The following is a 26,533-nucleotide window of genomic DNA, read 5'->3' on the forward strand; positions in this document are numbered from 1 at the left end:
TCCTTTTCTCTCTGACACACATGTACATTCTCTGTCTCTTTCTCTCTCTCTCTCCTCTCCTTTTGTCTCTGACACACATACATTTTCTCTCTCTCTCTCTCTCTCTCTCTCTCTCTCTCTCTCTCTCTGTCTCAAGCCGTGTACACAAAAAAAGCAGCATCCATCCTCACGGTTGTGTTTGGCTCTGGCAACCAATCGCAGTGATGGAGATGGATGGAGGGGAAGGGAGAGAGAGAGAGAGAGAAAGAGAGAGCTTTGCTGCAGCCGCTAGAATCCACGCTTGCGATTCATTCTGCTGCTAGAGAGAGAGAGAGAGAGAGAGAGAGAGAGAGAGAGAGAGAGACAGACAGACAGGGAGAGGTAGAGAGAGAGGGAGACAGACAGGGAGAGGTAGAGAGAGAGGGAGACAGACAGGGAGAGGTAGCGTGGAGAGACGGAGAGAAGGATCACGGCTAAAGGAGAACAACACGAGGGAGGGGCGGGTGGTGGTGGGCGGGGGGGGGGGGTGCTCGAGATCTTCACGTCGGGACTCAGGATTTATTTTTGAAACGAGGGGGGTTGGCCGTGCCTCCTCCTCCTCCTTCTCGCCCCCTCCCCCTCCTCCCCGTCCTCATCCTCCTCCTCCTCCTCCTCCTCCCAGTCCCACTCCTCCACCTCCCCTCGCTCTTCCTGCTCTCCATCAGTGGGGAATGGGTGGATGCATGGAGCAGGCAAGAGACTGAGGCTGTGGCTCCAGTGCTCCATGGCTGCCAGGTTGGTACACAGCGTCGTACACGACATGCATGCGCTCCATCTCTCTCTCTCGTCACGCCGGGACGGACGTGCTCTGCACGCGCGTGCGTGTGTATGTGTGTGTTTGGATTTATGTGTGTGTGTGTGTGTGTGTGTGTGTGTGTTATATTTTCATAATGAAATTGGGCTTCTGCAACAGTTGTGGGTGTGTGTGTGTGTGTGTGTGTTTGTGGGGGGGGGATAGGTATAGCATTTGGAGGATGGGGTGTCACCTTGCACCATTTTGGTCCCCCCACCCCCATCACCCACACCACCACCACCACCACCACCACCGTGCCTACATTCCTTCACCATCAGACACGCTCTGATTAGCGTTAGCGTTAGCATCCGACTAGCCTTCGTCCGACAGCAGCGGGAGCGCTAGGTATGCGCTAACCACGTCCGTGCAGCAGCCCCTCTAGTGGCTGCGTTGGTTTGGGATGTGACACTCGGAATGACATGTTGGATGCCTTTGATCCATTCAACGGTCCACTTCCTTGTGTTGTGATTGTACATTTTTCCAAAACATATGTCGTCCTGTGTGTGTGTTTTGTTGTTTTTTCGACCTCCTTTGCAACAAAAAAAAACAAAACAACACACACACAGTGCATCGCAGGAAGCATGATAGCGCTTTGATGGAATGAACGTGACGGGGCATGTGGTGAGGCATCGCCGGTGCCTCACCGGTGGAGGATGTACGGACACATCGGTCATTCTTCGCCTCTCCAGATATAGCCGTACGCTGCTTTTGTTATGTCACGTTTGACCTTTGACTGAAGGGTGCATTGTGGGGGGAGGGAAGGGTAGCATAGGAATAAATGTCTCCGGTCATGATGGCCCAGATAAATGGTGAGGCACTCTGATTGGTCAATGGTCGACGCTCAGGAGCACGGAGGACCCTGGTTGGCCGGTGCTCTGCACAGTGTGTTTGGTGTTGCTCTTGGGTGAGTGGGTTTGGTCACTGGACACCACTGCCAAAGGGATTTCTCAGGCTTGATCACATCTTACGTGGTCAGCTGTTTTGTGGGCAGTAAACGTAACGCCTTGCTTTGGTCTTGGTATGAAATGCATGGAGTACGTCTACAATGTAGAAATATGAGGATTAAATCAGGAGATTCATTGTCCCAAGGGTGAAACAAAATGATGGCAGAGCGGTCATGAGCGATTCATCTGAATAGATTTATTTGTATTTGTGTTTAAATTGTTTACAAAATGGGTAGACATTGTGGCTAGGCTGATGTGTTAAGGAACAATGCGATGTATGGGACTTATTGCCATTACTGAAAAAACTCCATGTCTTTAACAAAGCTAGTTTGCATCGCTGTATGCACAAAAAGTATTAGACCTCTTCTACATTAGAAATGCAATGGAATGTGCTGGGTGTCCAAACTTCTTCTGAAGCATGAAGGACATAAAAGTGATGTGAGGCTAAAAGTAATCTAGTGCACTTCATCCCATATTCTCCTGGTCTTCGTTGGAAATTAAAATTAGCGGCCGGTCCAGAATCCTAATTTCCTCCCCAGGGAATCTCTGAATAGCTTTTTGTTCTGTGTCTGTTCTTTGAGTGGTTGCTAGTGGAGAATAAACCAGGATCACCTCTATCTATTATCATAGAGACTCACCACTAAAAACTGCATTCGATAGCAGGAATAAGTCTTCCATTATTCCCAGTCAAAAGGTAGTGGGTTTGATGACCTGCATCTGAATTCACTGGAAGTCGCTTTGGATACTTTGGAAGTGTCTTAGAATTGGATTATTTGTTGGCAATCGATTTTAAAGTCTGTTGACACATTGTGACCAACAAGACCTTGGGCTTTCTGTACAAGCTTTGTCACACAACAACAACAACAACAACAACAACCACAACAACAGCGTTTCTCTATCCTCCCACCCACAGCACCGCCAGTAACTCCAACCGGAGCACGCCTGCATGCTCGCCTGTCCTGCGGAAACGCTCCCGCTCCTCCACCCCCCAGCTCAGCCCCGACAGCGAGAGCTACACCATGGTGGAGAAGGGCTCACTAGACCCAGCCCCAGACCGGTCTCCCGCCACCCCGGAGCCCGTGGCCCAGAACCACCACCAGCAGCAGCAGCAGCAGCACCAGCAGCAGCAGCAGCCCCAGCAGCCGCAACAGCAGCAGCAGCAGCAGCAGCAGCGCGTCTACTCCCAGCCTGCCCATCACCTACCCACCACCAACACCACCAGCTCCCGCAGTGGGGGCAAGAACACCAAGGTGAGCAGGCATATAAAGGTACACACGCTTGCACACACACACACACACACACACACACACACACACACACACGGGATAGATCTATCTCTAAGAAAGGCCGTACTACAACCCAAACAGTTGTTAACCAAGAAACATTGTAAATGCTATTCTAGGTATACTCAGGGATGCATGAAGTGATGGATGTAGGTATATGCAGTCGTCGTAAAACACTGTGAGAGAAGCCTGATGCTGTGCATAGTTCCTTGTTCACCTTCACCTTCAAAAACACATGTCTAGATCTGAGCTACTCCTCCATTATTCTGGACCCCAGAAATGCCCCACAAAGATATTTTAGCCTTTGCTTGGGATCACACACGTGAGACGTTCTCAATGTTGGAATCCGAGGAGGCTAGGCTGCTCCGTGATAGCCCTTGGCTGTCACAGGGGACAGACTTCGCTACTCTGCTTTCATGTTCCTCCTGTTTTAGTATCGCGACCTGCTGTTGTGTGCAACACTGAATTTGATAAATGTAGGGGAAAAGAGTTCACCTGAGGTTACAATATTATCGGCTGTTTTGGAGTGATGAAATATGATTGCACTCGAGTGTAGAACTGCAAAGTGTTTGTACCGAGTACACTTACCGTCCTCAATAACCGTTTGCTTTACACTGCTGTGTACAATAAAAACACAACGGAATATCCTTGCAGGGCAATCAACTGTCGACTATCAAGGTCAATGATCTCAAATATTTCAAATGTATCAGATATTTGGCTGATATATGGGATACACACATATTCCATATATTGTAATAACAAACCACAAAACTCACCATCAAAATCGTAACCTTCTACTCAATATATAAGAATTGAGTGTTTATGAATGCTGGAACATAACTGATCTCTTGTCATGACGTTCTCATTGTCATATCACCATCGTCAACCATTCCACGCTTTGACACTTTTGTTCTTGACCCACACGGGGTTTTGCTTTACGATGCCTCTTATCGTTGGGCACCATAACCAGATGACCTGATGCTTTCAGTCGGCCCCTGCTCGTGTCAAAATGTGTCCGGGGCACACTCTGTAACTTTCTCCTGTCCTTTTTTTACTGTCATTTCTCTCTCTCTCCTCATGCATGCAATAGTCCCACAAGCGGCACACTAAAGTAAGCATCACTCTCTTTATGTTTTGTTTTTTTTGTGTTTTGATTTCAAACATGTTTTGCCTGCACATGCCTATTGACCATGTGATAAGGCGATCCTATAATTACCAGCTGATGTCGATTAAGTCTGTTGGTTACATTTGAAAACCCCAAAATGCATACACAGTCACATACACACACACACACACACACACACACACACACACACACACACGCCCATACACACACACAAACATGAAATAACCTTACGAGGAGACCTCTAAGCATAACAAAGACTCAAATCGTAGCTGAACGTAGCTCAAATTAGACCAGAGATATGCTTAGTGACACAAGTGAGCCCGCAGGGAATCCGTACTAAGAAGGACATGACAGAGTAAGGAGACATGGTGCTTGGTTCCCCTCTCATCACCATCGTTTTTTTTGGGTTCCTTTCGACCGTGCACCCTATTCTATACCATCTGCATGACCACTGTTTGTCTCTTTGCATGTGGATGACCCCAGGGTGACAGGCTAAGTCTCATTAAAGTAAGCACTCTAACACTTTCATTTTGTTTTAGTTCATTTGATTGTATTTCTTGTGTTGTATCTTTTGCATCTCCCTCACCTCCATCCATTTCCTCTTCCTCTCCCACTGTTTAGCTTTGGCCTCCACTCCTAACCCTGCTGTGTATGACCTTTAACCTTTGACCTATGACCCTCAACCCCCCCTCCCCCAGGCTTATCTTGTTCCATGCGCTGCAGTGGTCAGCCAGGCCTTCCCTTTGCTCTACTAGAGCTCTAAAGTATTTGTTATGTTGATGATGCCCCTTGCTTTTGCCTCGTGTGACCTCTATGCTGTGCTATATTTGAGGTTAGATACACTAAGATATATATACAACTCTATTTATTGATTCCATTAATAACGGGGAATCAGTGGCTTGAAATAGTATGAATTGGGTTATCTCTCTCTCTCTCTCTCTCTCTCTCTCTCTCTCTCTCTCTCTCTCTCTCTCTCTCTCTCTCTCTCTCTCTCTCTCTCTCTCTCTCACAATAACTCAAGAATGCTTGTTTTCTTGGAAGCGGCCTTCCTTCCATTGAATTTGTCAGATAATACAATTGATATAAAAGGACATAAGACAGTATCAATAAATTGTCCTTAGAGGTGAATTGTTCTTGACGAACACACCCAAGTGATTGATACACCACTCCCACTCATTAAGGACTTAAAGCATAAAAACACAGGATTACAATGACCGACTGTGTCATAGTGTTGGGCACTCTGACTGCACAGTGTGCCTCTCTGAGGTAACACTGCCACTTACTGGCCAAGATGATACGCTATAATATTGACATAAATGCACAATCTTTCCAGCAACCTTTTCCCGTAATCCAACTGATCTTGTAAATGTCCCTTACATTGTGTTGTGTGTTCCTCCTATAAAAAACGTTAATCTTTCTAATCATTGACCTTCCTATTTTTCCTCCTGTTTGTCATCTTTCTGCTCTCCTCTGACGACCGTATCATTGTGGCCAACAGAAAAGCCAGAGCTGGTACAATGTAAGTTCAATACCTGCTTTCCTACTTTCCTTATGCGCCTGCTTCTCTGTAGCCTACCCCTCACAGTGTCAGCATCCAAACGACTCATCCCCAAATAACTTTCTTTCTGTGCTCCCTCAACATTTGCATTTAGGCTAGGACATTAGACAACACACCACGTTCAGTCTGCAGGATTGGATGATGTTGTAATTCTCTGAATAATATCTACATCTATATTAGATGACTTCATTTCGATGCATTTCGAAGCACTTGTAGCAAACTACAAGTGAGGCTGAGAACTGAATGTTTTTTCTGAAAAACATTATTACCGTTCAGCTTCTGGGACAGGAAAAACATGGCAGTTATGTGCCTATGTTTACATATTTGCAAGTTTGTCTATTTGTTAGTTAAGCATTGCTTGGATGTGGGTGTTTGTGCATGTGGTGTAATTGACATTGGAAAAGCATAGGCAAAGCACACAAAGTCACACATGATGGAGCTTAATCTATAGGATCTAATCTATAGGAGGCAGCCCATGTTACGGAAGGATGTATCTTTTTCTCTGTCAATCATTTGTCTGCGATTAGTAGTTGTGGCGATCGCTGAGTATATAGAGAATGAGACTGAGAATATATTTTAAAAGGTTTTCTGTGCTGTTTCTGCCGTGCATCTTACATAATTATTTATCCAATCTGAGTTTGATACTTTCTTGAGATGTTCCGTGAGAAAAAGAGCATTTGGGAAACAAAAAGAAACATTTATGGAGGAGTTGTGCCAAAAGTTGGATTTCCTCTCCCCCTTTGTGCCTTTGTTACGGAATCAGCTTCATCCCACACATATAGCCCTGGCCCTGAACCCGACCCCAAACCCAACTCTCACACACAGCTCAACAAAGGCAGGGAAAGGTCCGTCAGTGGGAGGAGGAGGAGGAGGAGGAGGAGAAGACTGGAGCTGGAAGTGTGTGTGTGTGTGTGTGTGTGTGTGTGTGTGTGTGTGTGTGTGTGTGTGTGTGTGTGTGTGTGTGTGTGTGTGTAAAAAGAAGGACAGATTGTCCATGGCAATGCTACCTTGTTTACACCAGGAGCTTCCTCTTAACACTCACATACACACAAAGACAACCACACACAAACACTCTCCTCTCTCTCTCTCTCTCTCTCTCTCTCTCTCTCTCTCTCTCTTTCTCTCTCTCTCTCTCTCTCTCTCTCCCGCTCTCTCTCTCTTCCTCTCTCTCTCGCTTCCTTGTTCCTTCTCACATGAAAAAAAAACATGGGGAAAGAATAAATGGCAAAAACAAAAAAAAACAGAAATGGCAAATAAAAAAGTGGGACTAAAGACATGCACTGGCACGTGTGGGCAAAACATACACAGACACACACTCACACTTGAACTGAAGTGAACCTTCCTCTTGTCCCTCCCTCCCTCTCCCCCCTCCTCCTTCTCATTCTCCCTCTACCCACAATAACACAGTGACTCCTCCTACTCCACTCCTCTCCTGGAGAAGTATTTTCAAACAGTCCCATGCACGTTGTGGAGCAGTGAACACCTCTGGGTCGATTTTCTGAACATTCAGTGTGGGGGGAAACGTCCAGTTGTCCTGGATTATAGGGGCTGATGATGCGATAGTTTGATCAGGAAAGCTTCTTGTCTGGAACTTTTGGGAATATTGGAACCCCTTGGATTACAGGCAGAAATGAGGGTGACCAAAGGACAGTTTTTTCCATGTAATGTGATGAGGGGCCAGAAGTAAGACAGGGAGAGAGAGAAATAGAGAGACTTGCTCTATTTTTGCAATGGTTTGTGTTTTCATTGCATGACGTATTTGTAAAGTATGCATTGTTTTTGTTCTTGGTGGATTAAGATTAATTTGCCATGACTGTTACTACTCTCTCTATCTATCCATGTGATAAACAACCAAAAGTAGATCATCACTGCATATTCTCATTAGTTCTCTCCCAAGAGAACAAGAGTTAGAGTTGTCACGCATGACTTATAGGTTCAATTATAGTGCTTTCAGCAGTGGAGTGTCAGGAGTGACAGAGACGAGCGTAGCACAGCATTCAGGACTGTAAACAATGACGCTGGAGGGTCCAATGAGGGAGACCCTGTCGGACCTGGACGTGAGCTGGAAGGGTCCCTGTGTAGGGTTAGACCCACAGCCTCTGCACTGCTGGAGTGACCCCTGGCAGAGCTTGGACTGGGAGTCAGAGCGGGTACCAGCTGTAAGTCTTTCCGGGAGGGAAGCCATAAAATGTTACTTATTTTTGGTTGTGTGTGAGAAGATTAACATGTACTTCCAAGTTAAAAAAAGTAAACCAGGGTGGACAGATTGAGTCAACCATATTGGTCTAACCATATTGGTCTTCTCTGTGCCACAAAAAACATGTAATGACTTTTTGTTTGTAATGTAAATGTTACTAGATGTGGAGTTGACTATAAGTAAACATGGGTGTAACTCTGCAATATTGAGTTCAGGCAATATAGGAGGTGCAAACATACATGGTAGACGTAAAGAATGAGTGCAGAAAAGGTAAAAGAGAGAGAAAAGAGAGTTCCAGATAGGCTGGAGATCGAACAACCAATTTAGTATCTGGAGTTCCACATTATGGCATCAGTGTGTTTGCTGGCCCTCTCTTGTTCATAAACTTGGCTTGGAGAAAATCTCAATCATTTTTGTGTTTTGCTGCAGGTATTGAGTCCCACCTACAAGCAACGCAACGAAGACTTCAGAAAGCTCTTCAAATCGCTGCCGGACACTGAGCGACTCATTGTGGGTGAGTTGGATCCAGACACTCTCCCCGGGAGAAAGTTAGAATGTTTGTTGTCGAGATGATTAAAGTCTGTCTGGTTTTCGACCTTGCCAATAGTTGCTTCAGAAGTTTCCATTCCAGACCGAATGTCCACTGTTTACTCTGAATGGGATTCATTGTGTTCACCTTTGACCTCCACCAGACTACTCCTGTGCACTGCAGAGAGACATCCTCCTGCAGGGCCGCCTCTACCTCTCTGAGAACTGGATCTGCTTCTACAGCAACATCTTCCGATGGGAAACCCTGGTACGCTCTGTTACCATACTCTATATCAGGGGTGGGCAACCTTTTCAACATGCAGTGCCAGTTTGACATTTACTCGTTAATGAATGTGCCTTAAGCAACAGTATATTAAATATTAAGCTGAATTATGACACCGCGCCCAAAAACATTTCCAGAAGACCTGTAATTGTATTATTTCCATATAGTCCACAATCATGCATCAACATTTTAAAGGTTTTTTTTGTTGTTATATTGCAAATATAACAACAAAAAAAAACTTTAAAATGTTGACATGGGCTAACAAATTATAATTACATATATCCCATCTCAAAACACTGCTTTCAGAAACTCATTCAAAAATATATTTGCACTGTAAGAAATGTAAAAAAACAGTCATTTTATGAGAATGATGGAAACATCCACATCAATATATTTAAGACATGTACAGCTTTTCAAAAACCATGTGAAGGCCATGCATACAGGCCACTTGCAACAATATTTTAAATATTTTCTCTATTACTCACAACATGGTTTAAAAACAGGTTTAAAAACTATTAATTGATCCCATTTCAGAACACTGCTTTCAGTATCTAATTGAAACATATTTGCACTGGGAGGAAATGCCTAAAACAGAATAAAGTGCAAAAAAATCGGTAGTAATGATTATGCTGTTGCATTGTAGTGGTGAAAAAAATTTGTAATAATTAAAATGTGCCAATGATTATGCGGCCACGTGCCAGTGGTTGCACGCGTGCCTAGGGTTGCCGACCCCTGCTCTATATCATTCCTCTGTACACAGCTAGAGATGCACTCCATGTTCAGACGCTAAAACAGGTTTGCTTCACCCAATCAATACTTACAAGTCATGTTATTTTATTGTATTCATTTTATATTTTGAATGAGAATGAGTATCAACATAGTCAAATCTAGACTTATTCCGAAAACTGGGAGGCTTTTCTGAGTCATCATCTCGGAAATTTTACCTCACCCTTATTAGACTACTGATCTCTAGACTAACCAAGTGTCTATACTTAGTGTTGATTGTATGTTGAATCTGATGTGTGGATGGAATACAAAGGTTGTATTTTCTCATAACACACGACCATTTGGAAGAAAGTGCTCACTGACGCATGTTGAGTTATGAGCAGAGTTATAGTTAACGGTTCATGGTCAAATGGTTAATCTTTGGAAAGCTATGACAATGTTCCTCCTGCTTTCAGCTGATGGTTCGCTTGAAGGACATCTGCACCATGACCAAGGAGAAGACCGCTCGGCTCATTCCTAATGCCATCCAGCTGTGCACCGACAATGAAAAGGTGACGAGCAGGGCGTGTCGTGGGTTTGAGTGGTCAATGGAAATGGAAATAAAGGAGGACGTGAAAGGGCTCTGTCTAAAATGTATAATCGAAAACTGTATTAGTTAAGTGAATTCAGATGGCTCGTGTATGTGTTGGCAGGATACTCTAGCGGTTTAGCTTCTGTGTTCAAACCCCAATGTCCAAAGTCTACCTACAGGCATCCTAGAGCAAGACGTCCGATACCTGTACTTGCGCTTTGCACAAGAAACCTAGCTTCTATACTCAGACTCAGCCCATTTATTATCTTATCTTATTATCTTACTCAAGAAGACCTAATGTTTATGCCATTTAAATCTTCTAGCACTTTTTCACGTCCTTTGGGGCGAGGGACCGCACCTACATGATGATGTTCCGGCTCTGGCAGAACGCTCTCCTGGAGAAGGTGAGGATCCTGGGGTCCGTATTAAGGAACTTCTCGTCAAGTCAAGCCAATGTATTTGTTTTTGTAGCCTTTAATCCCTGTTACAGTCCCAACCGGTCCTCACAGGCCTACATCCTACCTCCCTCCCTCACCCTGAGCCCTATAAAGTGCAAGGTTAAACTCCCCCAAAATGAATGCTTCTGTTCGCTCGGTCTTCTGTGATATTTTGATCTCTCATCCTCTGTCCCCTCTCCCCCATGCTCACCAGCCCCTGTGCCCCAAAGAGTTGTGGCATTTTGTCCATCAGTGCTATGGCAGCGAACTGGGGCTGACCAGTGATGACGAGGACTACGTCCCCCCCGACGATGACTTCAACACCATGGGGTGAGTTTCACCCCCAGGGAAGAACAATCAGTGCGTTTACATGACACTCAAGAAAGTCGAATTATTGGCTTAGTCCAACCATGATTGGATTATTAAGATGCATGTATACACCTTAGTCAAGCTAAAATCAAATCGAATTGGGTTACTCATAGTCGAATTAAGACCCCTAGATAATGCGATTCATAGTCGAGTTAAGAGTGCATGTACGGAGTCAAATTGGATTATGCTTTGAATTGCGTTCTGCGCATGCTCGAGATCTTTTCCCGGGGCCGTGAGCCGGAAGTAGAAGGAGACGATAGTCGTGTTGTTGTCGCCGTCAGAAAACGAGAAACTGCGATTTATTTAAAAAGGTGGCGCAGAAGATGGAGGAAGCCGGTGAATGTAGTTACCCCCTATAAGAATTGTGTCCCGGCCGCAGGAGCGCACATGGCATGCCCCCCCCCCCTGTCGCCCCCCCCGTCGACAATACCGTTCGTCCCCACCTCCCCCCACCCCGTCAACATTTCAATATGGACCCCCCTATAAAGCCTCGGCCACCCTCGTGCCACCCCTTGAAAAAAAGTCTGGCTCCGCCACTGACGAGGTTGTAAAATAACTACGATCTTTATTCATTCATTGCGCCGCGGCCGAACTGACGGGGGTATTCTCTGATATTATGAATCTTATAGACTGCGTCGGGTTCTCAGACTCTCTGGTACTTCCACAACAAGTAAAGACTCCTAGTGGGGTTTATCTCGCCCATGGGGGAAAAAGGAATTGGGGGAAATTAACTTTGGCTTTGACTCTCTGAAGTCCAGATTGAAACGAACATGGAGGAGAAAGTGATGTTTCAGCAGATAGCTGTCAGTTCACTTCGGGTCCATATCATTTCTCCGACGCTCCATTGTTCCGACCTCTCGGCCGTATGCGGACATCTGTCTACTGAAAACATCTTTCTCGAATGCCGCCTGAGTTTGTTGTTGCTGGTGACGTAAAGATGTCAACCGATGGCTCTATTACCACTAGTTGAAATGGGCACAGCGCCACCTATCGTACCGGGGCATGACACGCTTCGGCCAATGAACATTGGACAATTGGACAATTGCAGTTGTCCAATTGCGGAGCATAGTCGAACTATGGCTTTAATCGGATTAAGCTGTGCATGTAAACGTACTGAATGACAACGGACAAATTGATGCTGAATTGATGGGAATTGTTGCAAAAGACAAATTAATCATTATTTAGGCCTGGCATTTAGAGAAAGCTCAAATATATCGGATTGCAAGTCCCCAGAAATATATCGGATTGCAAAGCCAGCGTCAAAATAAGTGGTGGCTGTAACACTTTGGAGTGCTGAAAGAAAAATGATTCTCAGCCAGAGACTTTTTTTGTCGATTGCCTAAATGGTCTCCAAGTAGGGGAGCAAACAAAATGACTTGTGTCGTCATTCATAAAACCGACACAGGCATGCCCTCATCAAATTCAACTCATACCTACCAAACCCAGAACTTCTGCTGCTTTCCGCCTTACCGCTACAGACATGTGTTGTGTTGTGGAGGACGCTGTGTGCCCGTTCGCCTGCTTGTATTTCCCAACGCCGTCCTCACAAGCCCCACTCCCCCCCCCACCGATTGGCCCCGAGTGGCGCCCGGGGGTCAATCGGCCAGTGCGTTGACCGCTGCTGCACCGCGGTGGAGAAAGGCAGTGGGCCTGTGTGTCCGTTCAGTGTTCAGTCAGCTGGTAACCTTGACCTACAGCTGCTGTCCGTCACCCTGGTGCAGGTACTGCGAGGAGCTCCCGGCCGAGGACAGCAGCGAGCACCACCACCACCCGGACGCCTGCAACACCCCGGCCAAGACCCCCCCGGACATAGGCCCCCCGGGGACCCTGCTGCTCCCGCAGGAGGCCTACATCGGTGTGGACCACGACCGGCCGGGACTGGAAGCCCTTCTGCCTGTGAGAAGACAGGAATTGCTTTGCATGTTACTATTAGTAGTTGTAGTAGTAGTAGTAGTAGTAGTAGTAGTAGTAGTAGTAGCAGTAGTAATAGTAGCAGTACTAGTAGGAGCAGTTGCAGTAGAAGCAGTAGTAGTAGAAGCAGTAGCAGAAGAAGCAATAGTGGTAACAGTAGAAGCAGTAGCAATAGTGATAGGAAGTATGGGTGCCATTTTAGGTGGTGGTATTATTAGCAAGTCTTATCAGCACAGAAATAGAGCGAGGTACTGCGAAATACTGATTAAAACAACCCAAATGCAGCCTGGAATCTATATGTGGTCGGACAGTTTCCAATCCCATGCGTAGCACCGTTTTTGAGTTAAGGATTAGTTGGATATTTACTCCGAGAGTTTAGAGGCCCAAAACCCCAAGACCTGATAAATCACCGCCCCTGAAAAAATAGTATGTAACCACAGGATTCTTGTCATTTCTGGGTCTTCATGGGTCTTCATGTGTTGAACGCACTTAATGTAAGTCTCTTTGGATAAAACCGTCGGCTAAATATATGTAATGTAATTGAATGTAGAGCATCTCAGTTTCTGCTCCTAACCCTTAGTGGCCACTTGATGTTACCTCATGTTATCCTCAATGCAAGAATAGGCTGTGTCCCAAACGTGCTGCCTATTCAGGGAGCAGGGAGGCATCGAGTTTCCGACGACAAGAAAAACTATTGCAAACACAGCCCAGAGTTTGTGTTCAGATATAAGTTACATTGACTTTGAGACTACTACTACAACAACAAATAATTCGAATCAGAGTAAAATAAAGCAATTCATCGGAACGAGGTGGTAGTAGTAGTATCAACCGCCTGCAGTTTGGCGACAGCATGATGTTGTGACGCATCGCTGCCTTGGAGGTCCCATCAATCCAGACTCCTTTAAAGGCAACGTCATTTAAAGACATAGCCTAGACAGCAAGGCAGCAGGAAGCTACGGCCGTGATCCGTTTGGGACCCGGCCGTGGGAGTTTATCACACATGCGATGTATTATGTGTGTTTGTTTTCGTTTTGACAAAAAAAGAAAGAATCAAATTGAACGTTTGAACACTCCACAACCACCTCTGTCCGTTCTCTGGGCTCGGTGGCCACGCTGTCTGCCCTTCAGTTTTGCAGTGTGTGTTCGTCGTGTGTCACGTTAGACAGCAACACTAACACCAACGGCCCTCCGTCGGCCCACAGGACGAGCTGCCCCCGGGCGTGGTGGAGCAGGAACCCCCCACGCCTCTCCGCGAGGGGGAGGCCCTCGGCCCTCCTCTGCTGGCCGAGGAGCAGACCGACCAGCAGGACGTGGGTCACAGCCCGGCGCCCTCGCTGGACCTGGACGACCACGAGGAGCCGCCCACCGAGCTCAGCGACTCCTCAGAGACCCACGATGAAGGTGTGTGACACGACCACACACACACACACACACACACACACACACACGGTTATGTACACTGTTATATACAACAGACACACATTGACATACCCTTAACACGCAAACATTTACATACACTTAACGCAACATACACTTATCCCGTTTTACGTGCACTAAACAGTAAGCTTGCATACATTAAACACACACGCAAACACTGACACACATTTACTCACACTAAACAAACACACACACAAGCACGCAACATTTGTTTAACACACACACACACACACACACACACATTCACACACTCACTGTCATGCACACACAAGCATGTGCATATTCTTACACGCAGGTATGCAAGCACACACACACACACACACACACACACACACACACACACAGCCAAATGTGTTGCCGTTCCTCCAACGTGGTACGTGCGCGCTCCCGCCCCAGGCGAGGTGCAGGCCTTCCAGGAGGAGCTGCGGGGGCGGCAGTACATCAACGAGGTGTACAAGTTCAGCGTGGACAAGATGTTCAGTGTCCTCTTCACCGAGTCGCCCTTCATGAGGGGCTTCCTGGAGCAGCGCCGCTTCTCAGGTGAGAAACACACGTGGAAAGGTCCCTAACACCTCACACCTAACCCCTAACATGGTTGGGTTGGGCCTCAAGTTCCATCCATCCCTGATGGATGTGGTCAAAACCCGTTGGAGGAAATTCATCACGGGTTTGTGACTGACTGTAGACGGTCCAAGTCTGAACTCGTGCCGCACTTGGAATATATTTGCATAAAGTTAACATTGAAATTCTATGTTCCATGCATCTTTTTCCAAACCCTTTTCTGCATGCGACCAGCCCCCCCCCCCCCTAACCGGCATGTGAGCTGTCCTATAATGCTTTAGGCCACACATTATCGCATGCAATACAAAGTCAATGGGAGGTGTGGCCAGTCGTGTGATGTTGGCTCTGGGTGGGGCCAGGTCCAGAGCAGTGAATATTTCCAATGTTTTCCCATGGATTTCTATCTGGATATGGATTTATAGCGGGGGTATTTCAAAGGACGGCCCACCCAAAGTTTAGTACAATAAAATCTGTTGTTTGAAAGTAATGCACCATTCATTTATGTCATGAATAAATGCAAAGCCTCCCCTTTCCCTCAGGCATTTTGACCCCCGGCTCAGACTTTGCATTCCTTCTCCAGACTGTTGAAGAGTAGTTTTTTGTGAAATTCCAATTTTCTCAGACCTATTAGGGAGGATATTTCTGTTAACAACTGGCTTGCACTCTCTATTGATCTCGCTTGGTGGTCCCAAAGAGGGTGATTGAGCTGCATAAAGAATGTTTATATCACCTCGCAGATTACGTCTCTTCTTGCCAAGAATTAATCTCTCCAGAAAATCATGAAATGCAGAACGTCTGTGGTCCATTTCAGTAGCATTTCAGTTGGCAGAGGAAAAGCTGTAAAATAAATATTATGGTTGCCTTTTACAGTAGAGTTGTATCATTTCCCCTGGCCTTTAGTGAATCCAGTGCTAAGCCTAAGGTATTTACCTACAAGTATGAATCTGCTGTCTTGCATTCAGCTACACTTTATCGATTTACCTCAGGTCGGTTTTCAGCGGTTTTTCTGGGCTCAGTGGGACATTGAATGAAACATTTCTCTCCTCCATAAAAAATACCTTCATCAGCCAAAAATTCCAGAAAGTATCTCTTCTGATACTGATAGCCGTTTTTTCCCTTGGTATCAGCTCAACATGTGACACCAGTAGCAGTATATTTCACGCCTGTGTCCTGTCCTCCAGATGTAGTGTATCGTCCCTGGACTACAGAGCTGGAGGCCGATCAGACCAGAGAGCTCACGTACAACGTGTCTCTCAGCAACCCCCTGACGCCCAAGACCGCCGCCGTCTCGGAGACACAGGTGAGGGCGCCCTCTGCTGGTCGTTCACAGACAACACTGTTGGTACAATGATGGCGTTCATTTAATCTTCACGCACAAATATTTTATTTTAACATGTGTCATCCGGATTAAAATATTACTTACTTATTACTTATTACTAAAATATTATAATACTCAATATTATAACCAGTGGAAAACCTTTTAATTATATTCGATTTTTGTAAGCCCTAAATAGCCAATCTCGGAAGAGAAGCCCCTCCTTCCAGGGACGGTTAGGGGTGCAACAGATGCCAATTGTGCAGTCCCTGCTGATTGAGCCATGGTTGTTGTTGTTGTTGTTGTTGTTGCTGTCAGACTCTGTACAAAGCCAGCCAGGAGAGGGAGTGCTACATCGTGGATGCGGAGGTGGTGACCCACCATGTGCCCTACCACGACTACTTCTACACCCTCAACCGCTACGTCCTCACTAGGGTGGCCAAGCACAAGTGTCGCCTGAGGTATGTCATACGTTACTCTCTTCTTCTTATTTCTTTCTTTCTTTCTTTCTTTCTTTCGATATATATATTTTCTGTCTTTCTTCTTTGTTGCAATGATGATAGGGGTCTCTAGTTTGTATTCAATGTTGTTGTAAAAGTAAACTTTAGTACTAAGCTGTGTGTGTGTGTGTGTGTGTGTGTGTGCGTGCGTGTGTGTGCGTGTGCGTGTGCGTGTGTGTCTGTGTGTGTGTGTGTGTGTGTTTGCGTGTCCCTCTGTGTGCGTGTGCCTTGCAGGGTCTCAACAGAAATCCGCTACAGGAAGCAGCCGTGGGGGCTGGTCAAAGGCTTCATTGAGAGGAGCTCCTGGAGTGGCCTGGACGAATATTTCAGACACTTAGGTAAGGGTTCTGAGTTAATTAGTCTTTAATGAGGTTCCTCACACAGTGTACTGCGCCTGTGCGTTTGCTGCACGAAATACATAGACAAGCAATGCTGTTCTTTTGATAGGACAAACATTTTTTCAGGCATAAAAATGGAAATCAAGGCTGGAAAACAATGATCTATATTATCGTCTGGAATATATCATAGTTGTACTTAATAATACTAATAACTCTTATTTTTTATGTATCCCCTTCCATCGTCTGGGAAAATCGCAAGCTGCTTAACAGCAGATTAAAACAATAAAACAGCTGCTAAATAGCTAAATTATATGTGTCTCTGTGTAAAACGTTGAATTAAGGCCTGTTTTTAAAAGAGGTGTCTGGGGAGCCCTAAGTGATCCTACAATATTAGAGATAACTCTCACACACCTTCCTCCAGCTGCTCTGCAAGGCTTATCACTCAAACTAATGAATAGTGGAGGATTTTAGGATTTAATTTCCAATGAAACTGCCCCACCATTACAGGGCGGAACCAGGGAGTCGTTTTAAATAGGAGTTCGGGGACCCGGGGAGACGATTGGTCAAATTCATGTCCTTTTCCTTTTGTCTATTATCGTTTGTTCCAGCTAGAGCTGCTTGTAGTAAGCACTGCTCAATGTTACCACATGTCCATGGGGTATTATCTCTTATGCATATTCTTTATTCAATGAATCCGTTTTTTTTATTATTATTAAAGAAAAAAATAAGATAATCCTCTTATGTTTTTATTATATATATATATATATATATATTAAAATCTGCCAATAACAATTGTTAACCACACACAAACACACACACACACACACACCCCCCCCCACACACACAAACACACACACACACACCCCCCCCCACCCCCACACACAAACACACACACACACACACACCCCCCCCCACACACACAAACACACACACACACACCCACCCCCACCCCCACACACAAACACACACACACACACCCCCCCCCACCCCCACACACAAACACACACACACACACACCCCCCCCCACCCCCACACACAAACACACACACACACACCCCCCCCCCCCCCCCCCCCCCACCCCCACACAAACACACACACACACCCCCCCCACACACACACACACCTCCGCTGCAGAGCTGGCGCTGGCCAAGGCGGAGGAGGCTCTGTCGGAGCCGCTCCGGCGCTCGCTGCGGCGCTCCAAGCCGGTGAGGACGGGCGCGGTGCGGCGCAGGAAGCGGCCGCCGCTCGCCGTGCTCCTCATGACGCCCGGCCTGGCCCACGAGGCCCTGAGGACCGGCGCCCACCCCGAGGACGAAGACGAGGAGGAGGAGGAGGAGGAGGAGGAGGAGGAGGAGGAGGACGCAGCGGCGGAGCAGGGCATCCGCCTCATTAAGCACGTGGCAGGTGAGTAGTGTGTGTTTGTCGTGTGTGTGTGTGTGTGTTGTTGTTGTGAATTGTGGTGTGTGTGGGTGTGTGTGTGTGTGTATCTCTCTGGGTGTCTGTGTGTGTGTGTGTGTGTGTGTGTGTGTGTGTGTGTGTGTGTGTCTTGGTGTCTCTGTCTGTGTGTGTGTGTGTGTGTGTGTGTGTGTCTTGGTGTCTGTATGTGTGCATGTGTGTGTGTGTGTGTGTGTGTGTGTGTGTGTGTGTGTGTGTGTGTGTGTGTGTGTGTGTGTGTGTGTGTGTGTGTGTGTGTGTGTGTGTGTGTGTGTGTGTGTGTGTGTGAGTGTGTGTGTGTCTTGGTGTCTGTATGTGTGCATGTGTGTGTGTGTGTGTGTGTGTGTGTGTGTATCTGTCTGGGTGTCTGTGTGTGTGCATGTGTGTGTGTGTGTGTGTGTTGTTGTCCCTGTTAATGGTGCTGTGGCCCTGGTCTCCAGGCTCCACGCAGACCAGGCAGGTCCCGGACCGTCTGCCCGGGGGCGGGGCTGGAGGAGGAGGAGGCGGGGGCCTGGCGCTCCACGGCGTCTCTAAGATGCTGCTCCTCATCAGCTATGTGTGAGTGGCCCGTTCTCCCACACACACCTGTCCGTGACTCTACGAATCCATAGGATAACATTCATCATGTTTGGACCCCGAATTCATCACCTTAATGACCACGGTTGCAATGAACAGACGCAACATTATTTCCGTCTGTTTAATTATGTGCACCTTTGTATGTCAGCTTTTATGTTTGCTTGCCATTTAAAAGAACAAATATAACATACAGTGTCTTATCATGTACAGTAAAATAAATAAACTCTTAAATGATATTATATCTAACAGCCTCCTCGCGTGTCACAGGAATATGCACATGTGTAAATGCTGCTGGTATGTATGGTTATGGTTGTAAGGTTGGGCTTGTGAGGATGTTTGACACTTAATATACTGAAGATTGATGAGGCAGAGAAGCTTCTTCTGCTTTTGATTAACCTCTAAACCCGCCTGCATTATCTCCTCTTCCTCCTTTTCATGCTTCTCTCTGTCGCGCCGTACAGGATTTGTCTAAGGTAGGCGGTGTGTTTTCAACACAGACTTATTTGACCTGATACTGAATTTGTAGAAGCGACAATTGTTTAAAAATAATAATAACAGCAAACGATTTTTTGATCAAATTTGAAAAATCTCAAATTGTTTGTCAAATTTATTTTGTGAATGAAATGTGCTCTTCCCCCCCCCCCCCCCCCTCTCTCTCTCTCTCTCTCTCTCTCTCTCTCTCTCTCTCTCTCTCCCTGCTGCTGTCTCTCCGTGTCTCCCGCCCCAGCTTGGTGTTGCTGGTGTTCCTGAACATGATGTTGTTCTACAAGCTGTGGGGGCTAGAGTACACCGCACAGAGCCTCACCTCCTGGCGCGATCTGCAACCACAGGAGAGGTAAACACAACACACACACACACAGTTCACACATGTCACCCACACACACACACACACACAACCCACTCACACACACACACACATACACACAAACAACACACGCTGAAAGCAAAGATCCTAAAGTTGTGAAAGGGATGGAATGTTGGGATGGTTTCAACGAATGAATCAATCAAAATCTGTGTGTGTTTATCTGAATATGCGCTAGGCTTAGCACTGCTGTACTGTACTGTACTATACAGTACACTAGAGCAGTGTAGCACAGTACGATATATTACAGTATACTGCAGTACAAACAAGTACAGCACACTGTGGTACAGTCCAGACGGTGTTTGTGTTTGTGTCTGCAGCAAACCTCCTCAGACCAACCTGGAGTGGACGCAACTGTTGGAGTCGCAGCAGCGTTACCATGACGACGAGCTCCAGAAATGGAAGGAGATCCTGGAGTCGTCTGTGTTGCTGCTGTACGAGGTGAGAAGGAGGGTCTGACGGCTGACTTTAAAATCACTGTCTTGCTGAGTCCGTCTGATCCGCTACGATGACTAGGCTCGCAGTTTCAGGGAATCCTTGGGCCTAGCACCGGGTAAGGTTTGCTTAAAAAGCGTAGCATGCATTGCAGTCTGGTCCCAGGTTTGGGTAACATTTCAAAGTCAAGATAAGATAAGATAAGATAACACTTTATTGATCCCCTGGTGCGGAGATTTGGGTGTGTACAGTAGCAGATCTGAAAGAGGCAAAAATAGAGACACCATACTGCCCTACAAAGCTTGACTACAGTTACTAAGGGTACAACTAAGAAAAGGGTTAGGCCTGAATGTCTTGGTAGTTGCAACAAATTAAATAAAATAGACGCATAATAAAAAAATTATAGAATAGGTTAAAGTAGGTAAATAATTGTTTTACCAAATTGGTTGACAACAAAGTGAAACCATGGGCTGGGCATGATATCCCATAATGCTGTGTGACACAAATGAACAGGACTGATGGCTGGTATCCGGTATTGGCTGGTCTTAATGGTAGACTACGCTTAGCTTCAAAGTTACAGCATAAAGTCTGCTGAACCTAAGTACAGCAGACATGTTGGTGGAAGTTATAATTTAAAAGGGATTTGGTTGTAATCAAGTCCGCCTGTCGCAAGAGAGTACAGTGATTAATGTTGCCATGGAGACCAGAGGGGTGGCGCCGGCTGGTGGTCATTTGATCTCACATCCGTCTGTACTCTTGAGAGAGAGAGAGAGAGAGAGAGAGAGAGAGAGAGAGAGAGAGAGAGAGAGAGAGAGAGAGAGAGAGAGAGAGAGAGAGAGAGAGAGAGAGAGAGAGAGAGAGAGAGAGAGGAGAGAGAGAGAGAGAGAGAGAGAGAGAGAGAGAGAGAGAGAGAGAATCCCAGACAGAAGTGATATAGATTACTGGTAGTATCTATCCCAACTTAATCATGATGTGAGGGCCTTTCTCCCCTCCCCCTTCCCCTCCCTCTTTAACCCTACTCCACCTTGTGTGTACACATTGTCCTTCCTTTTTCATTATTTCTGTTTACACTGTTGAGGAAACCCGAAACTCAAGCATTCTGTTGCCATTAGTGACTGCTGCCTGTTGTTCTATTAACGTATACATTACAATCCAGGAATAAACCAGTAAAGGTTCCCCGTTTTTGGAAAATAATGTGGGTGATGATACGGCCAAAGGCAAAAGCCAAGGTTGCTTAACACTGCCATAAATGACACTGTTGTTCAGAAAATGGAACAGCCCGCTGTGGTTTATTCCACACACACCACAGCCACCAACAATGATTAGATGTTAGTTACGTTCATCAATAACGTTATTGATTTTTTTTATTGACTTAATCAGCTGAATTAAAAAAAAATCTTTGAGCATTTGTTGTTGCATTGCCAAGGAAACACCTGGTCGATAGTTATGATCGTTGTTTTTAATGTTGGATCCGTGGAGCGTTGATTCAGAACTGTTAAAAGGCAGAAGTGTCCCATCGCGGGAAAAATATTGCACACATCCTTGAAACGTTATTGACCAATCAGGATCGAGTATTCAACAACGCTGCGGTACGATGTCCGTTCATCTTGAAACCTTCCCACTCGTATCGTAGATGAAGAGCTCCCTGCTCCACCTCCAGAACGAGGACGGGGGGGCCACGGAGAGCCGGAGTGCGGAGGAGCAGGAGGGGGCTCCGGGCCGCTCGGTGCCACAGGTGTGATGCCCCCATCGCACAGCGGCCCCAGACGTGCCCACTCGCAATATCTCCAAACGCGCACACACACACACACACACACACACACACACACACACACACACACACACACAATCCCCTCACCCCCTCCGCTGATCACTCCACCCATGGCACCGTCACCATGAGATGCTGCATGCCTCTGCACCACCAGCATCTCACGGGCTGTAAGAGGGAGCAGGAAGCTGCAGTGTTCGTCGTTGTCGCACGACGATCCTGTCTTCCTGCCTTCCAGTTTGTTTGGATGGGGAGGGGAGGGGTGGGGGGGGAGGGGAGGGGTGGGGGGGGAGAGGGGTGGCGCTGTCGGGGGACGTTTTCTCAGCACACGCGGCGTCCAAGATGGCGTTTGACTGGGAAGCATGCAATACACGTCATCTCCACGGCTGTTGGTTTCACCGGAACAAAACGAAAGAGGCCGAACTTTTCCCCACAAGCTCCGGCTATTATACTGCAGTATTATGACTAGTAATGCTAGTATTCCCTCAACCACATACAACAGGACTATTCACTCCGCCGTCAGACTGAATCACGTCAAACTGATCATCCGTGGAACGGAACGCAGAGACGACAAAGGCAGTCACCGTATGTGTGTGTTTGTGCGTGTGCTTGTGCGTGTGGGCGCATGCGTGTATGTGTGCGAATGCGCACGTGTGTGTGTGTGTGTGTGTGTGTGTATGTGCGTGGGTATGCCTGCAGGTGTGTGTGTGTGTGTTTGTGTGTGTGTGTGTGAGTGCCTGTGGGTGCAATCGTGTTTGTGTCGGTGTGTGTAGGGGTGGGGGGGGAGGGGGGGGGTTGTGTGTCTGTGAGTACACACGCTCCAAAGTGTGAATGCATTAGCACCCGTACATGACCATCTTATATTTAATGGGATTTTTAAAAGGAAGTAACTGGCAGTCAGGGCTACTTTTTATATATTTAGGCAATCTAGAGCTGGTCTCCCTGGTAGCCTATGCCAGACTTGTTGCGTTTATATGTCGTATGTCATGTTTTTTATAGCAAACAAACTACAACAACCAAACACAAACACAAAATAGTCAATTCTGTGGATCAAGCTTCGCTTGGTAGTCAAGACAATAGACTGGTGAGGGAGGATTTGAAGCGGTAAGAATGTATCAGGCTTAGAAATCAACTTTTCAAATGTGTAGCCAAGGAAAATTATTTTCCCTCCTCTTTGTGCTCTGGCCAACATAAATTATTGTTCCCTTGTTTTTATTTAATGGATTCTTCTCTAAAAGAATTCTACCGGCGTTTAAAGTAACTATGCTGTTTCTTTGCTACTATGATTTGCATGTGATTAACACTTTGTTGTGGGAATTGTAAAATTAATCCCATAGTAGTTGCCACATGTGGATGCTTAAAAAACAGCATCTCTTGTCAGGAGCGTTGCATCGTAAGCCAGTGGAACTTGTACAAGGAATGTATTATCCCTTTACCTGTAGGGGTCGGAGAGACAACTTCACACCTACACAACATATGTTTTGTGTTGATATTCTGCTTGACATGTGTGTTCTGTTATGTAACAGAACAAGGAGTGGCTGACAATTGCTTCAACTTTTACATCTCTAGTCGATCATACATTCCAAAACCCCTCTGCAGTCTCCTAGTAACCGTTGCTAAGCAGAAACCGCTTGCGGTGTATGAGAATCACTCTTCAGCAGACTGGATTTGATCGTTTTCACTGGACGGCATTTCTATATTAGTTATTCGCTTTTTCTATCATTTGTTTTTGTACTTTGTTACCCACAAATATTTATTTAATGAGTTTAATTTCATTTCAGGATTTTTTCATGAGACACTGAGCCACGTTTCTGATAAATGATGATGAATGATGTGGAGCTTAACTTTATTGTGATCTTATTTTTGCTTACAAAATGTTGGCCTTTTCATTTTGATTTCCTTTTTAATTTACAGCTCTGCCAATGTAAACTATACAAAAATGTTCTACAGCGTTTCCCCTGGAGTGAGACCTACCAAAACAGCATGTTCTCTTTGTGCTTGTAACGAGACAGAGCGAGTCTGTTAAACTGTTGGCAAGCCATACATATGACAAGATCAGTTGGCGTAATATTTTGACCATTAAAGACTATGAGCTGAGCGAGAGGCGCTGAGTCAAAGAAAAACTAAATCCACACGGTATACAGAAGCAAGCTTTTCTGGATGTTATTATCTGTGTATGGTGACATAAAAAAAAAGAAAATGTGCATTGAAAAGAATATAAGCCAACAGTATTGTCTTTGGTGCTGCCATCCATCATAACTACAACATCTGTCTTCCTCAAACATGGTGGTTATATGCTTGTGCATGTTGATGTGTAGTCTAGCCAAGGCATGGCCAATCCTTCTGGTTTCTTTCTAACGGTCAGACGTTTGTTTCGTTTTTATTTAAAAAGATGTTCTTGTCTATCTGTCCGTGGAAACCAGCTATGCCCATTCTACCAGTAAATCTACACACACCACAGTAAATAACTGATGCTATACTAGACTAAACACAGGGAAGACAAAAAGCTTGCTTATTGAGACGTATGTCTTTAAAGACATTTAAAAATGTTTTGGTTCAGTTTGTGTACAAGATTAATGAATGGCAAAAAAACGACAAATTTTAAACATGATCCGACAATCCGACAAAAAGGTAGGGCAGGCAATTTGTATAAAACAGCCAGAGTGACCCAATAAATCCCAACCCTCCCTTCAGGCATCCCGCCAAAGCCACTCCCTCAACACATGTGACTAGCTCTCTAGCTTTAGCAATAGGTCTGCCTAGCCTTGTTGAAGACTCCAGTCGAGTGCAATGAGTGCATGAGTGTAGCCGGCTAGGTAGGTAGACAGACCGGTCGGGGGTCCAATTAGTTCATTCGGCTCAAATAAATTATTAGACAGGCTTATTACAGGCCTGCGACAGCCACAGATACAGATCTTTTTATCGTCAGAGCATTTGATTTATTGATTGATGTCGGCATGTAAAGGGAATTTCAACAAATATGACAAAAAGTGCTTCTAAAATAAATTGCCTACCCTAGCTTTAACACAGCAGCATGTCCGTTTTTACTTTGCACATTGCTAACAGGGACCCTTCACTGCGACTGCTCAGCTTTGGTTATAAGCAGAATGCTCATGGTGCTAAATGAACCACCTTTTCTTAAGTATTTGAATACAATTTCACTTTTGACGGTGACATTTTTATTTCAGTGTCACTTTGGTTTTCTTCATAAAACCCTATTGGGCAATGCTGGTAAAAAAAAAGAGTATATCTGTTATATGACAGGATCTATAGTATAATGGCAACTGCATGGCTCTAATAACTGCTAGCAATAAGAATATTGTTGAATTAAATATAAATTAGGAATAATCATGTATATAATGATGGTTTCGCTGAGCCTAACAGTCTTCCAGACTTGAAATGCGTATAGGAGTGATTCGTAAGATAAGCAAGCATTCTTTCTTTCTGTTTTTCAATTCAACCGTTCAAAGTAAAAGCAGCAGCATCATTTGCCATCAATTCTGTATTCAGTTTCAATATCAATGTTTGCCAAATGTCATCATTGAATGTGATGCTTCTAATCATAATCACTTGAGTGCTTCAGAGATGGGCATATGTATTTAAGATGTCACGCACATGGAAAGACCAGATATCAAGAGCACTGTTTGAAAAGGCATGCTTCCATGACAATCCCACAAGTCCATTCAAGCACACTCATGCAAGTTGCACACGATGCATATACACACACGACTGAACCAGTTTGGTTTTCTTTTGCCATATGATACCATTCTCTGTAATGTAGCATTGTATATGTACTTGTGCGCCTGTACCTTGTAAGACCTAACCAGAGATTTAAAAAAAAAAACGTATTTTGATGTGCATATATAAAATATTTATATAAATATAATAATGTAATGTATATGTTTGTGTATAGTTCTAGTGATTACGGACTCCTGGGTCTTAAACCATGCGGGCAGTGGTTTAGGACAACAACAACAACAGAAATGTATTAAAGATGGTTATGATCCATAAGAGGCTATGCAAAAGCTGAAAAGTAGAGGAATGAAGAGTAAAATACATACAATCTACAAACATGGCTGTGTTCTTCATTGGCTCTGTTGGTGAATCACATCACATCTGTATTCATTTTAACCTAAATACTTAACCTAAAATCTTATTTAAAATACACATTTTAAATAAGAATATGCATGTATAGTTATATTTAATTATATTTCCATTGATATAAGCCAAAACAATTAAATAACACTGGAAACACCTACTTAATATTATAGACCAATTAGCAGTGTAGAGTGTGACGCTGAGATGAGCTGTACAAAGTCAACCTCTACTGTTTGAACTACATGTAGAGCCTTAGAAAGCCACGAGGGGGCGCAGTTATCGTGCTGCCAAGCGGCTTTTATATCAGCCAGTAAATCTACACAGCCTGCGGCAGTCAACTTTACCAACGCTTATCTGGCGACCATTCTTTGTCTATGGCATTCCCTTTGGAGAGACTTTAACAGCCGCTTTGGTTTCCTTTCCTGCGAAACTTCAATCGGCCAGCGGAACCAAGCGCGAGTAGAC

The 26,533-nt window shown here is 45.4% G+C and overlaps 1 protein-coding gene across 1 annotated transcript in view; it reads left to right on the forward strand.

Annotated features, from left to right (window-relative positions):
* LOC311354459 (protein Aster-B-like) overlaps positions 1–21,957 on the forward strand; it is a gene marked incomplete at its 5' end in the record, with an annotated part of 31,224 nt that extends 9,267 nt beyond the window's left edge. Inside the window, 19 exons of the mRNA XM_084474259.1 lie at positions 2,669–2,812; positions 2,978–3,005; positions 5,663–5,683; positions 8,349–8,433; positions 8,612–8,715; positions 9,912–10,007; positions 10,351–10,431; positions 10,679–10,794; positions 12,555–12,729; positions 13,947–14,145; positions 14,578–14,721; positions 15,924–16,042; positions 16,376–16,518; positions 16,792–16,895; positions 18,030–18,191; positions 18,770–18,887; positions 19,633–19,740; positions 20,088–20,208; positions 21,836–21,957. Coding sequence (XP_084330385.1) covers positions 2,669–2,812; positions 2,978–3,005; positions 5,663–5,683; positions 8,349–8,433; positions 8,612–8,715; positions 9,912–10,007; positions 10,351–10,431; positions 10,679–10,794; positions 12,555–12,729; positions 13,947–14,145; positions 14,578–14,721; positions 15,924–16,042; positions 16,376–16,518; positions 16,792–16,895; positions 18,030–18,191; positions 18,770–18,887; positions 19,633–19,740; positions 20,088–20,208; positions 21,836–21,943 — 2,176 coding nt within the window. The 3' untranslated portion in view covers positions 21,944–21,957. The remainder of the gene's footprint in view (positions 1–2,668; positions 2,813–2,977; positions 3,006–5,662; positions 5,684–8,348; positions 8,434–8,611; positions 8,716–9,911; positions 10,008–10,350; positions 10,432–10,678; positions 10,795–12,554; positions 12,730–13,946; positions 14,146–14,577; positions 14,722–15,923; positions 16,043–16,375; positions 16,519–16,791; positions 16,896–18,029; positions 18,192–18,769; positions 18,888–19,632; positions 19,741–20,087; positions 20,209–21,835) is intronic.
* Between the last annotated feature and the right edge of the window lie 4,576 nt (positions 21,958–26,533).

The sequence above is a fragment of the Micromesistius poutassou genome (assembly GCF_964030765.1).
Source record: "Micromesistius poutassou genome assembly, chromosome: 10".
NCBI lineage: Eukaryota > Metazoa > Chordata > Actinopteri > Gadiformes > Gadidae > Micromesistius > Micromesistius poutassou.